Source organism: Pinus tabuliformis, chromosome 7 (genome assembly GCF_031772625.1).
Source record: "Pinus tabuliformis cultivar Carrire ecotype Pingquan chromosome 7, CPIR1, whole genome shotgun sequence".
Lineage (NCBI taxonomy): Eukaryota > Viridiplantae > Streptophyta > Pinopsida > Pinales > Pinaceae > Pinus > Pinus tabuliformis.
Window position 1 is genome coordinate 215,400,347 of NC_142293.1, and position 23,464 is coordinate 215,423,810.

At 33.6% G+C, this 23,464-nt stretch overlaps 1 protein-coding gene across 1 annotated transcript; it reads right to left on the reverse strand.

The window, feature by feature from the left end:
- Nucleotides 1-3,381: 3,381 nt before the first annotated feature.
- Nucleotides 3,382-18,036, reverse strand: LOC149246615 (ras-related protein Rab7-like). The gene is made up of 8 exons (XM_089442029.1): nucleotides 17,712-18,036; nucleotides 17,599-17,625; nucleotides 17,394-17,493; nucleotides 16,963-17,109; nucleotides 5,536-5,682; nucleotides 4,076-4,156; nucleotides 3,799-3,947; nucleotides 3,382-3,673 (listed from the first exon to the last, which is right to left on the reverse strand). The coding sequence occupies exons 1-8, from the start codon at nucleotides 17,762-17,764 to the stop codon at nucleotides 3,604-3,606; spliced, it is 774 nt and encodes a 257-aa protein (XP_089298155.1). The 5' UTR covers nucleotides 17,765-18,036; the 3' UTR covers nucleotides 3,382-3,603.
- Nucleotides 18,037-23,464: the final 5,428 nt, after the last annotated feature.

Here is a 23,464-nt window from a genome sequence, read left to right on the forward strand (position 1 = left end):
TTACTCACTATTTTCATTTTGAAAATTCATGTTCCAATTATATCTCTTAATTAGAAAATATGTTAACATTGGTATTGGTTTCTAATTCCCCTTTATTTTATATAAATCTTAAGTCCATTGTTATTTGTAACTGTAAAGTTACGTACAATCTGTGAGTGAGAGGTCAGCATCAAATATCCTTATCAAACAATTGGTTGCCTCATATTTAGGTAGATTATTTCCGAGTTATCTCGTAATATTCCAGATGCCTATTTGCATCCTCTAAATTGTGTTGATCACATGTATCACATCAGAGAGTCCATGAGATCACCGACGTTATAACTTTATTTATTTGGATAATGAAATGGCGACGGAAAGGCAAGCATCGAAACCCCCGTGAAGGAAACGGTTCGTCCTCCCATCGGCACACGGAAAATTGCGAGCGATTTTGATACGCCAAGTTATCTGCTTCCATGGGAACGTTGAAATGTATAAATTAATGGTTATGAAGCAATGTTTCGTGACACCAAAGGATTTCGATCGAATTAGAGTCAGGGTAGATGGTGGAATTTAGGAATATTCCCGTATCTCATAGATATGGGGTAGGTCAAATAATTTATTGGTTGAAGTTAGTCAGTTGGATCGGAATATTCCAGAAGTTAGTCAGTTGGATCGGAATATTCCTAAAATTTATGATCGACATAAAATCACAAAATATATATATATATATAATCCTCAAAATATTAAAAAAAAAAATCTGGAATATGTATGGGCGTCTCTATATTGCAGAGGGAAAGAATTTGTTCCCATTTGTTTAGGGTACGACGGAGGTCTGATGCTTGAAGGGCAGTCAATCACAGGTGTTGCATGACGATAGCAATTAAGGAAGCATCTAAGTATTCCGTGACACACGAGATAAATGCCATTCTAAAATGTTTAAACACTGTTGAATTTGGCATTTTCTAACTTTTCTTAATTTTGGTTTTATTTATTTTTAATTATTATTGAATTCTCTATATAATATGGAAGGTAAGATTGCATTTTTTAGTTATTAATTTTTCAATGCATAAAATTAGGGTCTTTAAAATTTTTGGGCACTTAGAATCTAAATAGACTATACCATGATTTATATTATTCACCTGTGTAATATGGTTGAATAATTTGAGATTTTATACGATTCACACTTGTGTAATATTGTTGAATACCATTCACACTTAGTGGAATATGTTTGAATAATTTGAGACATTTTTATAAATTTTAATGTTCAAATTATTAGATGGAGGTGGATCTTGTATTTCATAAATAAAAGATCTCATACACTAATTTAGTATCTAGTTTAAAGTTAATTAATTATTAAATTATTATTATAAATGTGAAATAAACAATAATAAAAGACTTATTTTTTTGGGTTTAAATTCTATTGGAATTACATTGGAAGTTTTGAATTTTACTTTTGGAAAGAGTTTGTTCTTCACAAAATTTGACTTTAAAATTTTGACATTTTAAAAATATAGTATATAAAATTCAATAAAATATTAATTTTAAATTGTTAAGATTGCAAATTTTATAGAAGATTATACCAAACTACAAACAAAGTCTTCATTTTTAATATATTTCAAATTATTATTTAAAAAATAAAAATAAAATACAAAAATAAATCTCACATTTATCAAAACTAACAAACCAAAATAATCAATATATTAAATCTCATATCAAATTTTATATATATATATATATATATATATATATATCTGTGTATATTAATTTCAGAAGTTTTATTCCATATCAAAGAGAGATTATATGAACAATTTTTTATTGATTTGGAAAATAGACCAACGGCAAAATAGTAAATTTCTAGTCCAAAATTTTACAAAATCATTTTAATAATTATCTAGTTACCAAAACTAAGCATGATATACTAGATTTCTAGATAAACAAAAAGGAATAGATGTGTCTAGCTTTCATTGATGTTGCCAAGGAGACATAAAGATTATAAATAACCACATCAAATAGACCTTGAAATCAACTGAGCTAGGCAGAGATACCCACTCAATATGCACTAGAGGTCTGTCATGCCCTAGGATTGAGGAAGATGTTGAGGAATTAGAATGTTGAGGGAAAAAACCAAGAGTGGGGAGGCTAGGCCACTGAATATGCACTGGAGGTCTATCATGCCCTAGGATTGAGGAAGATGTTGAGGAATTAGAATGTTGTGGGAAAAAACCAGGAGTGGGGAGGCTAGGTTAGGGGGACCTAGACCTTCCCAAGAAATGAAGAGGGAAACCACAATGGGGATGGGAGCCACTGAATATGCACTTGAGGTATGCCATGCCCCAGGATTGAGGAATTAGAATGTTGAGGGAAAAAACCAGGAGTGGGGAGGCTAGGTCAGAGGGACCTGGACCTTCCCAAGAAAAGAAGAGGGAAACCACAATGGTGATGGGAGCATGCCCCAGGATTGAGGAAGAGGTTGAGGAATTAGAATGTTGAGGGAAAAAAACAGGAGTAGGGAGGCTAGGTCAGGGGGACCTGGACCTTCCCAAGAAATGAAGAGGGAAACCACAATGGGGATGGGAGGTTCTATGACTAGAAAGATAGCGTAGTAGTAGAGGAGCTACGTTTTTGGTGACGAGGAACAAAGACTTTACAAGAACAAATGGCATCCAAGTGGCCTAGAACGGCGAGGCGAGCTTGAGGATTAAAATGACACTCACAAAGCGGGGATGGAGAAATAACCAATATGGCTCAACATAGGTTCACATGCCCATAATAATGTAAGGCAGCCTAGGTGTAGCATGGATTAATTGTAAAGTGGTGTGGAAGTGGTGATGTCCCACTACCACCCACTTCCCTTAGTGTACCCCCAATGAAGATATAATATAATATATATTCTATATTAAACACTATTTGTTTAAATATGCTAACTTTATTTTCATTTTAAATTTTCTCAAACTTTCACATAGAAGTGAAATTAATTGTTTCACTTTATTTCTATCCATCAAATTTCTAAAGTATTCTAGAATTTATATATATGTCCACAAAGTCTTTGATAGATGGTCATAAGTGTACTGTTCAGATACTCATAGAAATTAAGTCACTAATTCAATCTCCACCTATTTTAAATAGTATTCTGAAACATAACCATAATATAACTTTATATATAAAATAGAATATTTAAAAATTACCTTTAACTATGAACAGTCTTCTTGAGTACTGTTTTCTCGTATATTATATTAGACACAGCAATTTTCCTTCATTATTTAATTTATTAAATATGTTTTTATAAAATCATATAAAATTAATCTAATCAGAAACAATTATCAACCATAAAATATAAATTTATATTTTAAAACTCAAAATTTTCTATTGAATACATAATCTTTTACCATAAAAATAATCTGAAAGTAATCCAAATCAAACAAATTTACCGTTACACTGTGAACTTGCAATTTCGAGTTTTCTCATGCACATGGCTTATGAAAATTAACTTCCCATAGAAGTGATAGTCGTATTTTATTCTGAAATTAGTGATGAATATAGATCTGTTTACATCTATAAAAGTTACACACAGAAGACAGCCTCAGGCCTCAATTAACTCCTGATCATGGATGCAGATTGCTGCCCTCAGCATTCACAAGATGAGGTGCTTTCTTCTCTAGGACAAGTGACAACTTCAGGATTCTCAGGCAGGTAGCTGCATTCAAGGAATCAAACCAGAAGTCATTTCAGCGATTTTAGCATTATAACAATCCATGAATAGTGATGAAGGGTATTAGATTCTAAAGAAAACAAAAGATATGAAACTTTAATAGGGCATACAGATCATGTTGATCAGGTCCATTCAACATCGCAGTCTTGGCAACGCAAAAGAAGGCTTCATCAACATTGTAATCTTCTTTGGCAGAGGTTTCGAAGTATGGGATGTTGCCTCTGGAGTTGCACCAATCTCTTGCTTTCTTTTCAGAAACCTGTAACTACACTTTATCAGTAGTGTTCTGATCTCCTGCTGTTATGTAAATGGAATAATAAATGAATGAAAGTGTAAAAACTGAAAATTAATGCAAGCCATATGGTCACAGATTCCTTGATTACTTACAACTCTGTTGCTTCCTCCATGTACATCAGCCTTGTTGCCCATCACGACAAAGGGAAAACTCTCTGGTTTTGATAATCTCGCCTGGAAAATAAATGTAAAACAGTTACAGCTTTGAAAATCCTTCTAGCTTGTTTATTGCTCCAGACAAGCCACATGCTCAGAAAACCCCACTGGGAATATGTTTTTAATTTTTATTTTTTTAAATCAAGATAGAGATTTTTGGATAATGAGTTATTTCAAAAGATTGATCAACGCTCTTTTACTTTTTACTTAATATAGAATTATTTCATAAATATCATATACATAGAATTATTTCATAAATATTATAAACATGTAAATTATACTTTATGGGAATATGTTTTTAATTTTTATTTTTTAAAATTAAGATGGGATTTTTGGACAATGAGTGATTTCAAAAGATTGGATAAAGCTTTTTTACTTAAAATAGAATTATTTCATAAATATCATAAACATGCAAATTACAATTTGTTTTGAAACATTTTTGAATTTATAGATTAGGAAATAAATTGTTTAACTTTCAAACACATATATTCATTCATCAATATTATAGATTACTTTTGTTTGTTTTTCAATTTGTTGATTATGTGAATATTTAAGAAGAGGTGTTTTATTTTTTCTTTATTTTCAAGAGACATTTAATTATTATATTATGATTATATACATGTCTATTTTAGAATAAGACTCTTGTAATTTTAATTTAGTTATCTATAATTATTAGGTCAACCGTAGGGATTTAATTTTCATAGAATATTCTTAATAGTATATATAAATCACACGTTGAGATTTATTTACAAAATAATTATGCAATTTTTTCCTTTTTAATTAAATTTACTAATTAAAAAAAATGTCATAAGAAGAAGTGTCATATGAAATGAGTTATCGTTTTGTGGGCATATGGTATTGATAAGCCATGGTATTGTAATAAAGCCTATTGACAGATTACAAATTTTCATGATCAAGTGAGGATGAACCTCTATGTTAAGAATCTTGTTACATGTTTTTTAAAAATGTATATATATTTAGCTTATCTTTCAATCATTAATAATAATAATACTATTAATAATTTTAAAAAGAAGAAGAAGCTACAATTTGGTTAATTATTATATTTTTTCAATTTTAAGATGTATGATGATATAAGTGTTCTAATACTGATTACGATTACAGATTGATGTCTATTGACAATTATCAGCTATTTAATTGACATAGTTGTACTAGTCATAAATTTAATTTATATAATTTTACTAGTCATAAATTTGTTAATTTAGAAGCTAAGTTCTAATTTTTTTAAAATAATTTTTCTTATCTATACCTGTAAAATATATATAATGAAAATAATATATTTTCCATTTTAACTTTAATAATAATCATCATTATCACTTTTTTTTTAATCAAAGGATAGATATCTATATATAACATGGTAATGAGATGTTACAACTCACCTGGTTGACAAAATCATTATGCCAATTGTTGAGGTTTTCAAATGATTTGGTTTCATTGACATCATAGACAAAAACACAGCAATCTGCCCCTCTATAGAACGCCACTCCCAGACTTCGGAACCGCTCTTGTCCTGCTGTATCCCATATCTATCAAAACTATTTCATCAGATTCAGGCACAGTTCTCCTCATCCTGCATGGATGAAGAACTCTCTCTGGTGCTCCGTCTAATCTCCTCCCGCACAAGATCTGACCAAAGTCTCTCCCATCCTGGCAATTTCTCCCTTCCATTCACCGAGTCCTGGTAGCTATGCCAACTCTTAGGAAGGTCAAGGAGTCCTAGACTCACCATCCTCATCCGACAGTCACCCCCACACTTCCCAGCTCATCTCGACATTGGGTGAACTTTGTGATATACTGCGGCATACTGTCACCATTCTCGCACTTGATGTTTCTGAGTTTTATCTCTTGCTTTGGAATTAAATTCGAATTCCACCAGCACAAAACTCAACTGCTTCCGATCTAGAATTCGTGAGAACAAATTATTTCTTGTACAGAGATTGACTGTATGGGCATTCACCGGATATCTCACCTCCCAAAAGAAGGATGAATCCAGAGGCTACCTAGCCCGATTACAGACTCTGCCTAAAGAAATAAAATGTAAACACCTTCTGAATAATAGATCCGATGATCAATCCTCGCTTGATATCGTGTAAAAGTCTCTTCTACAAATCAAGCAGCTCTGATACCATGTAGAAACTTTTTCTACAAATCATCTAGCTCTGATACCATGTAGAAATTTTGAATAATTTAACACATATTCACAGAGATTATCCTGATCATACAATTATAAGCGAAACATGTATAATACATAATCTCCTCTATGTTGATCATCAATTTACAGAAGTAGAAACATTCACAGGCACACATAGAAGCATCAATCAAACTCATTAACACAGTATGTATCCCGGGGAAAGCATCTCGCTAAAAACCCCACACTATCTGTATATTATATTGATTGAATCATGTAACATTGCAAAGTACAATGCTTATCACAAGCAATCCAGTACCAGCTCCACCTGTTACACACAATACAGCTAAGATCTGATCTCCAAATCTATTCCACTGCTTGCCTGCCTCCACTGCTCAATACCTGCTCAAGAACTGATGAGAATGGCTTCCCAAACTCGTATTTCACCTCAAAATAATCACTCACACTTTGTTGGAGGTGAGAAAAGGCTACAATACTGGGCAAATACGTGAGCAAACTCATTGGCATACTCAATCCCTTGATTGTGCAAGATTTGGTGCACAACTATAGTCACAACTGATAGCATTCTAATTCTCTACCACCTGTCCCTGTTGAACTGAACATGCACTGACATGCAACTGAGTTAACTGATGTATTCTATAGTTGTATTATGAGTTAATAACTTGTGAATTAATTAATAACTAATTCACCCAACTCATCTCTAGTCTATTGATCAGTTAGACTAAATACAACCAGTTTAACAAAGCTAAACTGAACACAACTCCATCAACTGCACCTCCAGTCCACTAAACTCAACTCACTTGAGTTATAACTGAAGTCCTGCATGCAAATATTAGTCATCCCATAGGTAACCACGTATTTCCCTCTGGGATCTGCATGTACCACATCCGTAGCTCATCCTGAAGTGCTCCAAGAGAATAAGATCAAGTTTATAGTCCAAATATTATTATGAGACAATAATATTTGACTTTTCTATTTTTGACAGCCAGTCTAAAAATAGACTTTGATCACTCACACTTTCATCAAAAAATAGAAGTCCATCTATTTTTCCCAACTTGACCAATCATCCATAAACAGCAACCTGCAATCCATAGACATGATCCATATGTCTAAAAATAGACATAGTCTAAAAATAGACTTGCGCCAAAAATAGCCTGCGGGCCCACTTAGTGAAGGCGACTCTTTTCACTAAGCTCCATCATCTTGTTGCACTCTCAATAAGCATTTCTTGTTGCACACTTTTCAACAGTCAGAATCTATATCTGAGCAATAGAAATATAGGTTCCTAGCAACAAATAACCTTTGAAGGATCTTATGGAATCTTAAAGATTCCCCTAAAGGCTGATTTTTTACTGAGGTAGAAATTTTTCAACTTTATAGTCATTCTTCACAGAATTTCATAGGGAGCGTAGTGGTGTGCTTAGAATATTCATTCGAGCAGTGGATTTTCTGGCCATCTTCACGAAGGAATCTTGGGGGGAATCTTCAAGATTCCCGAGGTTTCGAAATTTAACGGTGTCAGAATTGGACAAGTTTACAATCTATTTTACACCACTCATCGCCAAGAGTTCTGTGGTGTAGTCCATTTGTGTAGTTGAGCTTTCGATTTTTCTGCCATATTCGAAAGTGGAGGTGTATGATGCAGTTATGTCATAATTTGCTTCTTGATTTGATGAGATGGTGTTCTCGTTGTTGAGATCCCCGATTGCTATTATGTTGAGGGATGCTTGTTTGACACATTATGTGAGATTGTATTAGCTTGTCATGTTGGAGGAGAATCCATTTGAGTGAGAGTTCCTGTAGGGAGAACATCTCGTGGAGAGACATGCCACTCTGATTGAGGGTATTCATCCTTGTAATGACAAAGAACATACCACATACATCATCATCATTTGCAACATTAAATCAAGCAACCTCCACTCTCTTGAAACCGGGCTCGGAGATGTAACCCACATTGGGTGAACCCTATTATCAATGTGTTGGGTTCTTGATTTGTTGATCATCATTATGTTTCCTCTTGTTTAAGCATGCACATGCAATTGTTTTATGCTCTTTTAAATGAAATTATGATAACATCATTGAACTAAAATATCTTGGTTAATTCTGTAGCTGAAGAAATCCTTATCACCTTGGGAGTTGCATCATTCTTGTTGCAATATTGGGGCTCATCACTTTTTGGCACCGTTCCCGAGGAGGTGTCAAAGCCTGCATTGCTTTCTTCCCTAGTTGATTCATTTCTTATATTTTCTACAAAAACAAAAAAATTACATTTGGCGTCTTTCATTTCAAGAACATAAAAAGAAATTGCATTATCATTCTCATTCATTTTTTTTTATAAAAACAAAAAAATACTTCTCCAATGCCAACCCCTCCCCCTCCAATTTGATCACGTGGTGCAGTAAGAGCCACATCACCATCCACTTTTTTAGGTAGAAGATGAATAGGTGGCAGAGAAGGTATAAGAAATGGATGTAGAAGATTACAATGAGGAAGATCCTCTTAGATTTCCCATTGAAGATACCGATATTAGTGTTCATGTGAAGAAAATCCCTCCATCTTTCCTTCCCAACTTCCATGGTATGAGGTCAGAGGATCCATAAGCCTTTCTCTTTGAATTTGAAATCCTTTCTAGATATTATGGCTACTTATTAAACACTCAAAAATTGAGATTGTTTCTGGCAACATTGAAGGATATAACTCGTAAATGGTGCATGAGTTTAGGGACTAATTAAATAATATCATGTAATGATATGCAAAAGATATTTGTAGAAAAATATAAAGATCATGATCTTAAAGAGGAAATTTTTAGAATGAATCAAAAAGAAGATGAGAGCCTTGAGGATATAATAAAGAGGTTCACGTATAATGTTAAGAGGAAAAAATTACATCATTTAGGATCTGACATACTAAAAAACCTCTTACTTAGAACAACTAGGGATGAGTGGCTCCTTGATCTCATGAGTAGAGTTGATGTATACCAATTATCATTTGAAGAAATTTTTGAAACATGCAAGTGCATATCGAGAGAAAGTGCAAGAGTAAGTAAATCAACATTGAGATCGGTAAGTCAAATTGAACTTGGAAATTTTCTTGATATCTTTAAAACAAAAATTCTTAGCAATCTAAGAAAACAAGTAGAAATGTTAAGAATGCAAAATTAGGAAAAAGAAAATGTTGATATTTGTGTTATCCATGTAGAATCACATGCTATTAAATGTTTCCCATCATTACCAAGTTTGAAGGAAGTTTACCAAGAGGACAATGGAGCAAGTCAATCACCAAATCAAATATGTTATGTAGTCCAAGAAGACCATGGAAACCTAGTCAACATAGTATGATGCAAGGACCTAATTCACAATTTCAAGGTTATGCACATCCATCTCAAAGTAATTGGAACACACCCTTTCCTTGGAAACCTTGGCCATATTCACCCAAAACCAATCTTGGCAACAAGATTGGAAAGGACCTTATGGGATAAATACAGAATATCCTTCATACCCAACTTCTTGCTATCTCTACCATCCACCTCCACCACAACCACAACCCCAACCACATCCATATCAAAGATCCACTCCCACTCAATTACCTATATAACCATTTATGAATCTAAATGTTGAGGTATAATAATTCAAAAAACTCCTCTTGATCTAAATGGTATTCATCTTAGATCAGGAAGATTATTGCAAAAATGAGATTCTCCTAATGTCATTTAAGAACAACATTCAGAAAAAGAAGATTCAAATGAGGAGGCCAAAAAATCATTGGATGCACTAGATGGAGAGCAGACATTAGAATGAGATATTCAGGAAGTTTCATCATGTTCACCATCAAATCCTCTATGTGTTCAAGAAACTAATCAACAAAAAGAAGAAGATTTGAATGACATGGAAGAAGAAGAGACACACATAATGATCTAGACAAGCAAGAAAACCAAGGGCATCACATCTATATTGAGCTTTGGTTCCAGAAAATCAACATAATGGAGCATCACTCTCTTCTTCAATAGTACTTGATATCAGAAAAGTCAAAGAAATTGGTCTCTCATATTCGGGTACATGTCAAAGCATATATTTTGAGCCCACACATGATTTTATCAGTGATCTTGTTATGCACGTGGCTCCATTGGAAGTATTCCTGTACTTGAAAGAAATTTTCTTCAAGTAGAGTAGGATAAAAAAGAAGGAAAAAAATGAAATAAAAATAAGAGAAAAAAAAGTAAATTTTAGGTGAAAACCTCCTTTGAGGTGCCTAAGATTGGCTCATTTATTAAAAACCCTCCTTGAGGTGATTAGTGGGTTGGAAAAAAAGAAAAAGGAAAAAATAATAAGATCTTGAGTGAAAACCTCTTCTGAGGCACCTAGGCATACCTACTAGTTGAAAACCTCATTGAGGAAACTAGTAGGTCTAGGAACAAAAATGAAAAAAAATGAAAAAATGAAAAAAGATTCTTTGCCCCATATATCTCTCTTTGGTGAATGAAGGTGCTCTCCAACCTCTACAAGCAACAAGAACAAGTTAGCACCATGAGAAAAGGCTGATTATAAATCTAGTCAAGGGAGGTCAAAGTTAAGTTGTCACCTCCTTTGCCCAGATTTCCAATAGGACCAAGGCCATGTCAATCCATCACCCTCATCCATTTCCAACATTCACCCATCATTCTCAAGCCTTTCATTTTCAAAGTTAAGTGTTCAACACACCTTTTCATTGTATCTACAATTTTTATTAATGTGGGTCTTCTCAAAAGTATGCATAATGGGTACTCGTTGAATGTAGAGTTAAATTTTGCATCGAATGAGTGTATAGAATTGAAATTTGAGTAAACCTCAAAGGAGATAAGTCAAAAATACAATTAAAAAAACAGTTTTCTTGTTTTCCCTCCAAAATTCATAACTATTATTTTTATTATTTTAAGTATTATTTTATTATTTTTCCTTAGGAGGCCACTTCTAGGCTGAAATTTCCTCTAATGAATAGATTTTGCGGGATGCAGAAGTGCATACGATGAAAGCTTCGAAGCTTTTTGCACACAATGGAATGTGTTGTTCGGAGGTGGCGTCTGCAAAGAACAAATGCTTCCTGCCACGATATTTGGGTCTCACATTTATTAATATCAATTTCAAATGTCAATGACTTACGAAATTTGGATGACGGTTTTATCTTTGTACCGTGTTTCAAACACAAAATAGTTTTTATCTTTTTACCGTGTTTTAGATGCAAAATAGTTGCAGGTGGTGATTTCTAGGGAAACGAGATTGCAAATATTTGAAATAGCTAGTATAGTGAGAGAAGAAACACTATTTGCAATGATAGACAAAACAATGGGGCGTATAACATTTTCGCTTTGAAAATTGTGTTTGTTTCCTTACATAAACTGTTATCTGCAAAATTGTACTTGAATTATAGTAGTAGTGCAGAGATACAAAAGTTGTATAATACTGCAAGCTTTTAAACCAATTTACACTTGCCATTTTTCTATTCGCATTTGGAAATACTGAAAGTTTTTTGTTTGCTAAGTTTTTCTCTATAATCCTTTGCAAGCCATGGTTAAAGTTTTTTTGCAAGAATGGAAGTAGTTGTGCGAAGGTGGTTGTGCGAAGCTAGATGCTCTGAGGTATCATGTGTGGGGTTTTGAATGTCAATGAAGGATCAAAGGGCATTATCGAGTGAGGAAGTCGCTGCATGGAAGAAGTTTTTTGAAGGTGGTTACATAGACGACGGTGCTAAATAAACTGTGTGCTTTGTCCTTTTTAATTATTATTTAGGAACATTTTTTGCAAGTATAAACCTCTCCGCACAAATACAAAAAAGATATTTGGAAATTTGAATATCACCAATAATATCGTATACATTAATTTCTTACTAAAATATTAACAATAAAATCCTTTAGTGGATGAAATAGATGAGCCAAAAATGTGAACGAAATGCAGACCTCTCTGCACAATAGAGTTATATATCCAGATATAGCATGTATGGAAGAATTTGTGCAGCCATAGTTGTGTGGAACAAATGTAAGTGAAATACGAACCTCTCTGCACAAATAAAAAATATATTCAGAAATACGAATATCACCAATAATATTGTATACGTTAATTTATTACAAAAATATTAGAAATAAAACCCTTTAGCGTATGAAATGTGAACTCTCCACACAATAGAGTTACATGTCGAGATATATCATGTATGGAAGAAGTTGTGCAATCATCATTGTGTGGAGAAAGTAGTGCGGAACAAGCAATGTGGATGAAATACAAACCTCTCTGCAAAAATACAAAAATATATTCATTATAGAGAATTGTAAAAGTTATTTTTAAAAGTGTCAACTCCGAAGAAAATATTGCGTGGAAATAAAGTCACTGTGAAGAGGTTGGCACAATGAGCTGAACTTCTGCACATTGAGCTTCCTTTAGCACAATAATATTCTTTTCCTGCTATCTGCTTACACGTAAGTTGTGTAGAGGTGATTATTGTGGAAGCATGTGTGTAAATAACGATAAAATGTGGATCCCACGCTGCTTTAATCAATTAATTAGCAGTAGAGGCAGAGAACAAATGCTTCCTTCCCATGATATATGGGTCCATGTTTATTAATATTATTTCAAATGTCAATGACTTACGAAATCTAGATGGTGGTTTTATCAGTGTACCGTGTTTCAAACGGTAAAATAGTCGTAGGTTATTTGAAATAACAAGTATGGTGAGAGAGAGAAACATTATTTGCAATGATAGAGAAAATTATGGGGAGTGTAGCATTTTCTCTTTGCAAATATACACAAGTTGTATGATACTGCAAGCTTCTAAACCAATTTAGGTTTACCATTTTTCTGTTCGCATTTGGAAATATTACGAGTTTTTGGTTTCACTAAACTTTTCTCTATAATACTCTACATGTTATGGTTAACATTTTTTTGCAAGAACATAAGTTGCTCTATGAAGGTGGTTTTGCGAAGCTATCTGCTCGAATGTATCATGTGCAGGATTTCGAATGTCAATGACTGATCTAAGGGCGTTCTTAAAAGCATAGTAGTGTTTACTCTTTGCAAATCAAGTTTGTTGCCTTACATAAACTGTTATATGCCAAGTTGTGTTAGAAAAATAATGATAGTGCAGAGATACAAAAGTTGTACAATACCGCAAGCTTCTAAACCCATTTACGTTTGTCGATTTTTTGTTCACATTTGGCAATACTATAAGATTTTAGTTCACCAAGATTTTCTCTATAATACTCTGCAAGTTATGGTTAACGTTTTTTTTGCAAGAGCAGAAGTAGTTGTGCGAAGGAGGTTGTGGGAAGCTAGCTGCTCGGAGATATCATCTACGAGATTTCAAATGTCAATGACTGATCAAAGGGTGTTGTCGAGTGCAAAAGTCGTTGTGCGGACAAAGTTTTTCGAAGGTGGTTATATAGACGGGGGTGCTAAATCAATGCTAAATAAACTGTGTGCTTTGTCTTTTTTAATTATTATTTAGGAACACTTTTTGCAAGTACGAACATCTCCGCACAAATATAAAAAGATATTTGGAAATACAAATATCACAATAATATCATATACGTTAATTGATTACTAAAAATATTAGCAATAAAAGCCTTTAGTGGATGAAATGGATGAGACAAAAATGTGAATGAAATGCAGACCTCTCCTCATAATAGAGTTGTATATCCAGACATAACGTGTACGGAAGAAGTGGTGGTGTCGTTGTGCAGAACAAGCATGGTTGATACCCAAATGTAGATGAAATACAGACATCTCCACACTAATACAAAAGATATTCGGAAATATGAATATCACCAGTAATATTGTATACGTGAATTGCTCACTAAAATATTAGCAATAAAGCCTTTAATAGATGAAATGTGAACCTCTCCGCACAATAGAGTTTACATGTCTAGATATAGCACGTATGAAAGAAGATTGCAAGCGTCGTTGTGCGAAGTAAGCAGTGTGGAACAAGCAATGTGGATGAAATATTGACCTCTCTGCATAAATACAAAAAAATATTCGTTAGAGAGAGCTGTAAAAGTTACTTTAAAAGTGTCAACTTCGAAGAGATTATTGTGCGGAAAGAAAGTCAATGTGAAAGGGGTCGACACAATGAGTTGAGCTCCTTCCGCAAAATAATCTTCTTTGCTTGCGATCTGCTTACACGTACGCTGTGTGGAGGTGATTAAAGTGGAAGGATGTGTGGAAATAATGATAAAATGTGGATCTCACGTTGCTTTAATCAATTATTTAGTGGGAAAACGAATACGTCATTTACCAAGAAAACATTATGCAAAAAAAATCAATTAAATAGCAGTAGAGGCAAGGACTATGCTGCATATTACCCTTGTTTATTTATGTTTAAGTCTTTATTTGTTTCAAATCTTAGGAGAGATAATTATGTCGATATTATGGGTGAACAAAATTGTACACAATTTTTTTTCCTTGAGGAAAGAAACCCATAGTTTTTTTTATGATTGAAAAAAAAAAACAGTTTGTACAAAACACTTAAAATATGTGTGCGCATTCATCTACAAATTTGTCTAGATCCTATGAGGCAAAATTTTCAGTACATATACATGAAAGCATTTGGAAAAAGGTCAAATCCTACATTTAGAAGAAATCAAAGCCATAAAAACCCCAAATAAACTAGTAAGCAAAAAACAAAAAACAAAATACAAAATACAAAAAAATCAAATATAGAAACATTTATCTTCCCTTCTTCCCTTTCCTTTTATCTTCGCCTTCTTCCCTTTCTTTTTTTTTTCTATACTTATAGCCCTTCTCTAACACTAAAATCTAATGAAACCATCACTAAATTACCCACATTAACCTCGGAAATATATTCCTTATATGAATCTAGACTTTTTGATATAAATATTTTTTTTTGTGCCCACCATACCCTCTTCATTGTAAATTTTGTAAACAATTTATTAATACACAGTTCTATTTATTAATCTTCAAATTTTATGAAGGATAATCTATATTTCACAAGACGCTTTTCAATTTAACTATTATACAATTTTATTTTTTTATTAATCTTTAAATTTTATGAAGGATAATCTATTGTTGCACCAGAATCGTCTTTAAATGTTTTCGAAATTTGGCCAAAACGTTTATATCTGTTTTTAAATGTGTTTTGGTTTAAATTTGTTTTCCTTTCTTTTCTTTGTGGAACTGTTCTTGGCTGTGTAAACTCACGCAAGCTTTAAAAAAACATCTATTAAATTATACTCAACTATAAACTATGTTTTCATTTTGCATTAGGTAATTATTTATAAAAATCAGCATAAAGTTAGTTTTTCTTTTGTTGATGTGTCTCATTGTTTTGTGTTTTTCATATGATAAGTTGTTACTCTATATATAATTTTTGGCTTGGAAATATATTTTTATATTTTATATTATTTTGAGAAATGTTTCAGTTTTTAATACATTTTTTTTTTTATTTTCAAGTCTCAAATTTGTTATATCAATATTTAGTAGGTCAGGGAATTGGAAAATAAGATTTAATAATTATTCTTCTCAACCATCCAAATAAATCAAATTATTTTTTTTTTTGTTTATTGAGCCAGCGCACTGTCCATCATCATAGGTGAAATTTTGTCATATTAGTTCATTCTACAACCCATATGATGTGTAAACCTGTCCGTCCTTCATCAAAGTTGAAAATTACTTATATCATCAAAAAAAAATAACTATGCAAAATATTTAAATAATATAGATTCATAGAATAAATAAATTAATTAAATTAAAAAACTATATAAAATATTTAAATATTTTATATAGTTATTTATTTTTATTTATTTATTTATTTATTTATTTTTGTGAATATTTAAGAAGAGGTGTTTTATTTTTCTTTTTTTTTCAAGAGACATTTAATTATTAATTATGATTATATACATGTCTATTTTAGAATAAGACTCTTGTAATTTTAATTTAGTTATCTATAATTATTAGGTCAACCGTAGGGATTTAATTTTCATAGAATATTCTAATAGTATATATAAATCACACGTTGAGATTTATTTACAAAATAATTATGCAATTTTTTCCTTTTTAATTAAATTTACTAATTAAAAAAAATGTCATAAGAAGAAGTGTCATATGAAATGAGTTATCGTTTTGTGGGCATATGGTATTGATAAGCCATGGTATTGTAATAAAGCCTCTTGACAGATTACAAATTTTCATGATCAAGTGAGGATGAACCTCTATGTTAAGAATCTTGTTACATGTTTTTTAAAAATGTATATATATTTAGCTTATCTTTCAATCATTAATAATAATAATACTATTAATAATTTTAAAAAGAAGAAGAAGCTACAATTTGGTTAATTATTATATTTTTTCAATTTTAAGATGTATGATGATATAAGTGTTCTAATACTGATTACGATTACAGATTGATGTCTATTGACAATTATCAGCTATTTAATTGACATAGTTGTACTAGTCATAAATTTAATTTATATAATTTTACTAGTCATAAATTTTGTTAATTTAGAAGCTAAGTTCTAATTTTTTTAAAATAATTTTTCTTATCTATACCTGTAAAATATATATAATGAAAATAATATATTTTCCATTTTAACTTTAATAATAATCATCATTATCACTTTTTTTTTTAATCAAAGGATAGATATCTATATATAACATGGTAATGAGATGTTACAACTCACCTGGTTGACAAAATCATTATGCCAATTGTTGAGGTTTTCAAATGATTTGGTTTCATTGACATCATAGACAAAAACACAGCAATCTGCCCCTCTATAGAACGCCACTCCCAGACTTCGGAACCGCTCTTGTCCTGCTGTATCCCATATCTATCAAAACTATTTCATCAGATTCAGAATCTTAAGACAAAATTTGATTGCAGATTTGGAAAATATTAAGAAGACATGAGAATATTAATATAGAAAGAAGCTAGGTCCATTGTTTCACATAACTGCTTTTCATAAAAAAAAAAAAATCACCATTATTTTCAAAATCTGCAATCTAAATAAAAATGCAAACAATCTTCTAAACTTCACATATTAGAATACCCTGTAATACCTCTAACTTCTCATGTCTAGAATATAATTGTAACGACATATGTGAATCTGCCTACCTGCAATGTTACAGTTCTGTCATCGACTGCAACTTCTTTAGTCATAAAGTCGGCTCCAATAGTTGCCTTATATTGATCGCTGAAACTGTTCTGTACATATCTGTGGAGCGAGTTAATTTTAAGAGATTAGACAACTGAAATGAAGTAGCCTGGATATTGAATAAATCTAAAAGTCAGGTAACAGATCTTGTCTAATAGTGGATACCGATTCATCAGAGACGTCTTCCCAACCCTGCAAGACACAGAGAACTAATCATGAATTTTTTTTGGGACTGCAACAAGAAAAATTGAATGTAGCTGCAGAAGGGAGAATCCTACCCGCAGTCACCAAGAACTATAACCTTCAACAGAGTGCGCTTGCGAGTGAACATTGTTTATGGCCTCCTGGTCTGGGAGAATAAGGGTTTCTTGCGGTGCATATTATTATTTTGCAGATTGCATGACTATTGCATCAATGCACGTGATGTTTCACCAAATAATTCACGGGCAATGAACTCACTTTCCTTTATTTGCCATTTATCTCGTTCCTTCCTGTTAACTTTTATAATCTATGTCTGGTGCTAGTTGTCATAAACTCCGACCAATCTATCAGAAGATCACCATCGGATTGAAAAAACAAATTACTTTTGAAACAAGATAAGATGACCATTCCATTCATAAACAAATCACCATTCAGCCTTTTTTTTCCTTGATGGTAAATTTCTAGAATATTTTATGATTCTAAGTTGTAATCTTGATTACAAATTTTTAGAATATTTCGAATAAGATTAGAATTTGCAATCTCTATAATTTGTAATCTTGATTACAAATTTCTAAAATATTTTAATAAGATTGGAATTTGTAACCTTAGTCCCAAAGGTTAGCTCAACTGGTAGAGTCCTAGTTGTTAAGTGTTTGGGGTTAGGCCCTTCTAGTCTGGCGGACGGGCTTTAAAAGATTTCCTTCGGGGTTGATGCCTAGATTTTCCAGTTGATGTAACGGCCACCCAATAGGGTTGATCTGTGATTCTCTTGGGGGTTGATCTGCCCAAATTTTCCAGTGGATATAACCGCCACTACCCAGATTTTCCAGTGGATGTAACCTTCATCCAATGTCAGTGCGGCTATCCAATGTCCGTGAACCACAGCTTAAAAAAAAAGATTGGAATTTATAATCTCGATTAAAAATGTACAAATTACCATTCTACTAATTACAAATGATAAATTATTACCATTTAACCATCTTTATCTGAATTGCACATTTGAATTTATAATCTCCCTCACCCCAATGATACTTCCTTTCATCCATACCCAACAAGTAGAGTGCATACCTGGTAACAGGAAGAAACAAAATCCCAAATCAAAAGATGGTTATTTTGGATATAAAATCAAAATAGTATGATAACACGAATGGTTCTTGACTGATTCCAGTCATGGCGAACGACTATCTGAGACGTGCAGCCCACTCTTTGATTGCCTTTCTGGTAGTCCGAAGTCTCACGTTAAACCTTACAGGGCTAAGGAATGAGTCAGTATTTGAACAATGGAACATGTCGCTGTGTCATCGATTATTGAATTCAGAAATAAATGTTGACTATTGAAGTTAGAAAATTGTATATACTCTTCTGATAAAGAATAAAAGACGTGTGCTGCATGCAAAGTTTTTTTAACAAATAAATTATGTATCAATGATGCGTAATGTATTATATAAATAATAATTATAATTTAATGAAAATTTGTTGAGAGACATAATCAACTATTAGGATTATTTTTATATTAATGATATGAAGTTAAATTTTAATATATATTAATTTATTTTATTTGTTATAATATAATTTGGTTTTAAATTTGTTTTTGAAAATTATGGAAATTTTAGCAAGATTTTAATAAAATTTGGTAGAAATTTTTATAAATCTAGTTATAATTGTCAAATTTCAAGATTATGAATACCCAAGAGTGTTTGATGGTATAGAATCTATTTCCACCATTAAAAACATGATTTATGCTTATAAGAGTTAATGGGATTTAATTATGTCAATTAAGATTGAATTGGACCAAAAAAGTGGCATAGAGGAATCAAATGTTAAGATTGAACTAATAAAAGAAACAACAAATGTTTCTTTAAAATTATGGATGCTCGCAAGATCATGGTGATTTCAAAATTAGTAATGATGTTATCACTAATGTTCTTGAGCTTTTAGCTTCGATAACCTCCTAACAAGCATCTCGGAGGCTAAGTGAGCACCAACAACACAAATCACGAGAACACGTGCATGTTTCCAAAAGCACACATGAGTAGTTAATGTTGAGATTTTTCTGTTTTAGATGAAATAGGAAACAAAAATCCCAGTGTGTGACAACAATAGAAATCTGTTGCTGGATTAGCTCCAGGTTGTTGGGAGAAAATTAATGCATCCTAAATTTGATGTGAGAGGCAGTTAGATTCTCCCTGCTATAAAATAGGTGGTCATACGGATAGCTGTGAGAGAGAGTGAGAGTTTAATTGATGTAATCTCCTGTTTGATTAATGAGAATTGCCGATGCCTTAGTTTGGTGGACGTAGCCCAGATTGGTTGGGTGAACCACGTTAAAAGCTGTGTCCCTGTGCATGATTTTTAATTGCTGTGTCTATATTTTTATTGTTTGTTGTGCATCTGATCTCCAACAATTGGTATCAGAGCATGTTGGAGGCAAGATTGGACTTGCATACTGGAGGTGGAGCTGAGGTCGTTTATTTGCTGCCTGGAGGCAGCTGCGTGCGTGTAAGTAATCTGATACGTGGAGCGCTGAATGAGCTGTGTATGACGTGCTACCTGGTGCGCTGTGGAGTGTGTCCAACAAGCGTGGAGTAAACCTGGTGCGTATTAATACCTGCGTAAGGTTGCTGGTATGTATCACCATAGTGGTGCGTTGGTCTTCAAATCGTGTATATACATTTAAAAAGGGGCGTGGATATATATATTTAAAAACGGTGTGGGTTTGTTATAACACCTGCATGGCGATTAAATTATATTAAAACAGCGTGGGTATGTATTATAAACAACGTGGATGTGTATTGAAAACAGCGTGGATATATTTTGAAAACGGCGTGGATATATTTTAAAAACGGCGTGGAGCTATTACCAACAGCGTGGATATATATATAGTTTTTTTTTTAAAACTAACGGCGTAGTTATATATATTTTAAAAAAAAAATTGCGGATAGATGCGCTGTGTTTTATATGTTTATATGGTGGGCTGCGGATTGGCGCGAGTTTTAATAATAACAGTCGCGCCAACAAATCAATTAAGTGCGCCAACCATTGAATTAGCGCGAAAACGATTTAACCATGTGCGCCAATGCGCTAATGGGCCGATTGGCGCGCATATGAGTGGGATTCTCGCGCCAATTTGTCATTCCTTACAGCGTTTTCTAAAAGGCGCGGTTCAGGTGCTGATCAGCAAGCGCCATTTGTTTTTTAGTTTGAAATCTGCGGTTTAAACAGCAAAAGCACCGGGGGTTGTTGTTTCTTGTTTTAAAGGCGAAGATAATCTAAGGCATAGGCATTTATTGACATTCAATTTTGTTTTTTCCTTAAATTGAAATTGGTGATTCTTTGTTTTAGACGAGATGGCGAAAACTTAGAGTGCCCGATTCGAAATCGAGAAATTTAATGGCAAAAATAATTTCGAGATCTGGAAGGTAAAGATGCATGATCTGCTGGTACAGCAGGGCGTGGCAAAGGCGTTGTTGGGCAGGTCCAAACTGCCTTCCCCCGTGACAGATGATGAATGGTCTGAATTGGATGGAAGAGCCTTGAGCGGAATTCGGTTGTGTTTGGCTGATGATGTTTTATTTAACATCGTGTCAGAGAAGACTGCAGCTGGTTTGTGGATGAAGTTGGAGAAGCTGTATATGACGAAATCCTTGACAAATCGGATTCTCCTGAAACGGCAGCTTTACGGTTTGCGGATGAAAGAAGGTACCTCGATCACTGATCACCTGAATGTTTTTAATACCTTACTGGTGCAATTAGACAGTCTAGATGTGAAATTTGATTCAGAGGATAAGGCAATAACTCTATTGTGTTCATTGCCCGAATCCTGGGATCACTTTGTTACTTCCATAAGCTTTAGTACAGCAGACATTCTTGAGTTTGACGATGTTGTTGGAGCCTTGTTGTCAGAGGAGACGAGGAAGAGGTCGAATGCAGACACCTCTACGTCAGAGGTAATGATGGCCAGAGGTCGCTCAAGAGAGAGATACTCTGGGGGAAAGCATAGCGACTCTCGTTCAAAGTCCAAAGGAAAGAAGACAAAGGTGAAGTGCTGGCATTATGGCAAGGCTGGACATCTGAAAAAGGATTGCTGGAAGCGAAAGCAAGCTGCTAAAGAAGGCTCGTCGACAGAAAAGAAGGAAGCCAACACCACAGATACAGGTTCAGGTATGAGTGATGAGGTATTATCAGTTAATATGTCAAATCATGATCAACATTGGTTGCTAGATTCCAGTGCATCAAACCACATGTGTATACATAGAGACTGGTTTAAGACATATAGATCAGTGAATGATGGAGTCATGTACATGGGTAATGATGTCACATCTAATATTGTGGGGATAGGAAGTATACAACTGCAAATGTTTGATGGCACAACCAAATTGTTAACTGATGTGAGACATGTACCAGATCTAATAAAAAATCTAATTTCATTAGGAGCACTGGATAGGAATGGATATAAAACTGTAATTCAAGGTGGAGTTATGAAAATATATAAAGGTATCTTACTAGTGATGAAGGCTAAGAAGGTAGGAAATCTTTTTCAATTAGAAGGTAGAACTGGGTCAGATCATGTATCGCTGTCTGAACAGGACAGTAGTTCCATTCGCCTATGGCATCAAAGGTTGGGCCATATGAGCGAACGAGGGTTGAAAATTTTGGCTGACCGCAAGTTGCTTCCTAATCTAAGATCTGGAAAGTTAGATTTCTGTAAACATTGCTTGTTTGGAAAACAGAGTAAACAAAAATTTAAAACAAGCAAACATACTAGTAAAGGAATACTTGTTTATATCCATTCAGATGTTTGGGGTCCAGCCCCTACAGCGTCATATGGTGGCTCGTCATATTTTGTATCGTTTATTGATGACTTTTCTCGGAAAGTATGGGTCTACATGTTGAAAAAGAAGTCTGATGTTTTTACAGTTTTCAAGCAGTTTAGAGCATTGGTAGAAAACAACACTGGTAGAACTATAAAATGTTTAAGAACTGACAATGGTGGTGAGTTTACTTCCAAGGAGTTTGACAGCTATTGCAAGGATGCAGGGATCGAGAGACATAAGACCACGGTTTATACTCCTCAGCAAAATGGAGTTGCTGAACGCATGAACAGGACTCTTCTAGAGAGAGCAAGGTGTATGCTGAGTAACGCCGGGTTGCAGAAGGAGTTGTGGACGGAAGCGGTGGCAACAACTTGTTATGTGATAAACCGATCTCCATCAACGGCAATAGGCTGCAAGATTCCGCAAGAGGTATGGAAAGGACACCCTTGTGACTATTCTAAACTCAGAGTGTTTGGTTGTGATGCATATGCTCTAGTGCCTAAACATCAGCGAACTAAATTAGATCCGAAATCGAAAAGGTATGTCTTTGTTGGGTATGGTGATGGAACAAAGGGATTTAGATTGTGGGATCCTACTACCCGCAAAATCATCATCAACAGAGATGTAAAGTTTAATGAATCCTCTCTTGTACAGTTAGATGTAGATAATAAATTGAAACAGGATGAAGTTAGATGTAGATAATAAATTGAAACAGGATGATGTATCTGATTTTCAGCACATTCAGTTTGACAGCACTTCTGATGATAATCGTGATGACCATAGTTCAGATTCTAGTCATGAACAAGTTTCAGAGTCAGATTATGAACAGGGTTCAGATGGAGGTCATGAACAGGTCTCAGATGGCGATCATGAAGAAGTTCCTACAGCGGGTAGACAACCAATTGTGGAAGCACCAGAAACATCCTTAAGGAGGTCTACAAGGATTAAACGTCCTCCAAGAAGGTATGATGATTATGTTACTTCAGTTGCTTTGACCGCTAATGATGATGAACCTT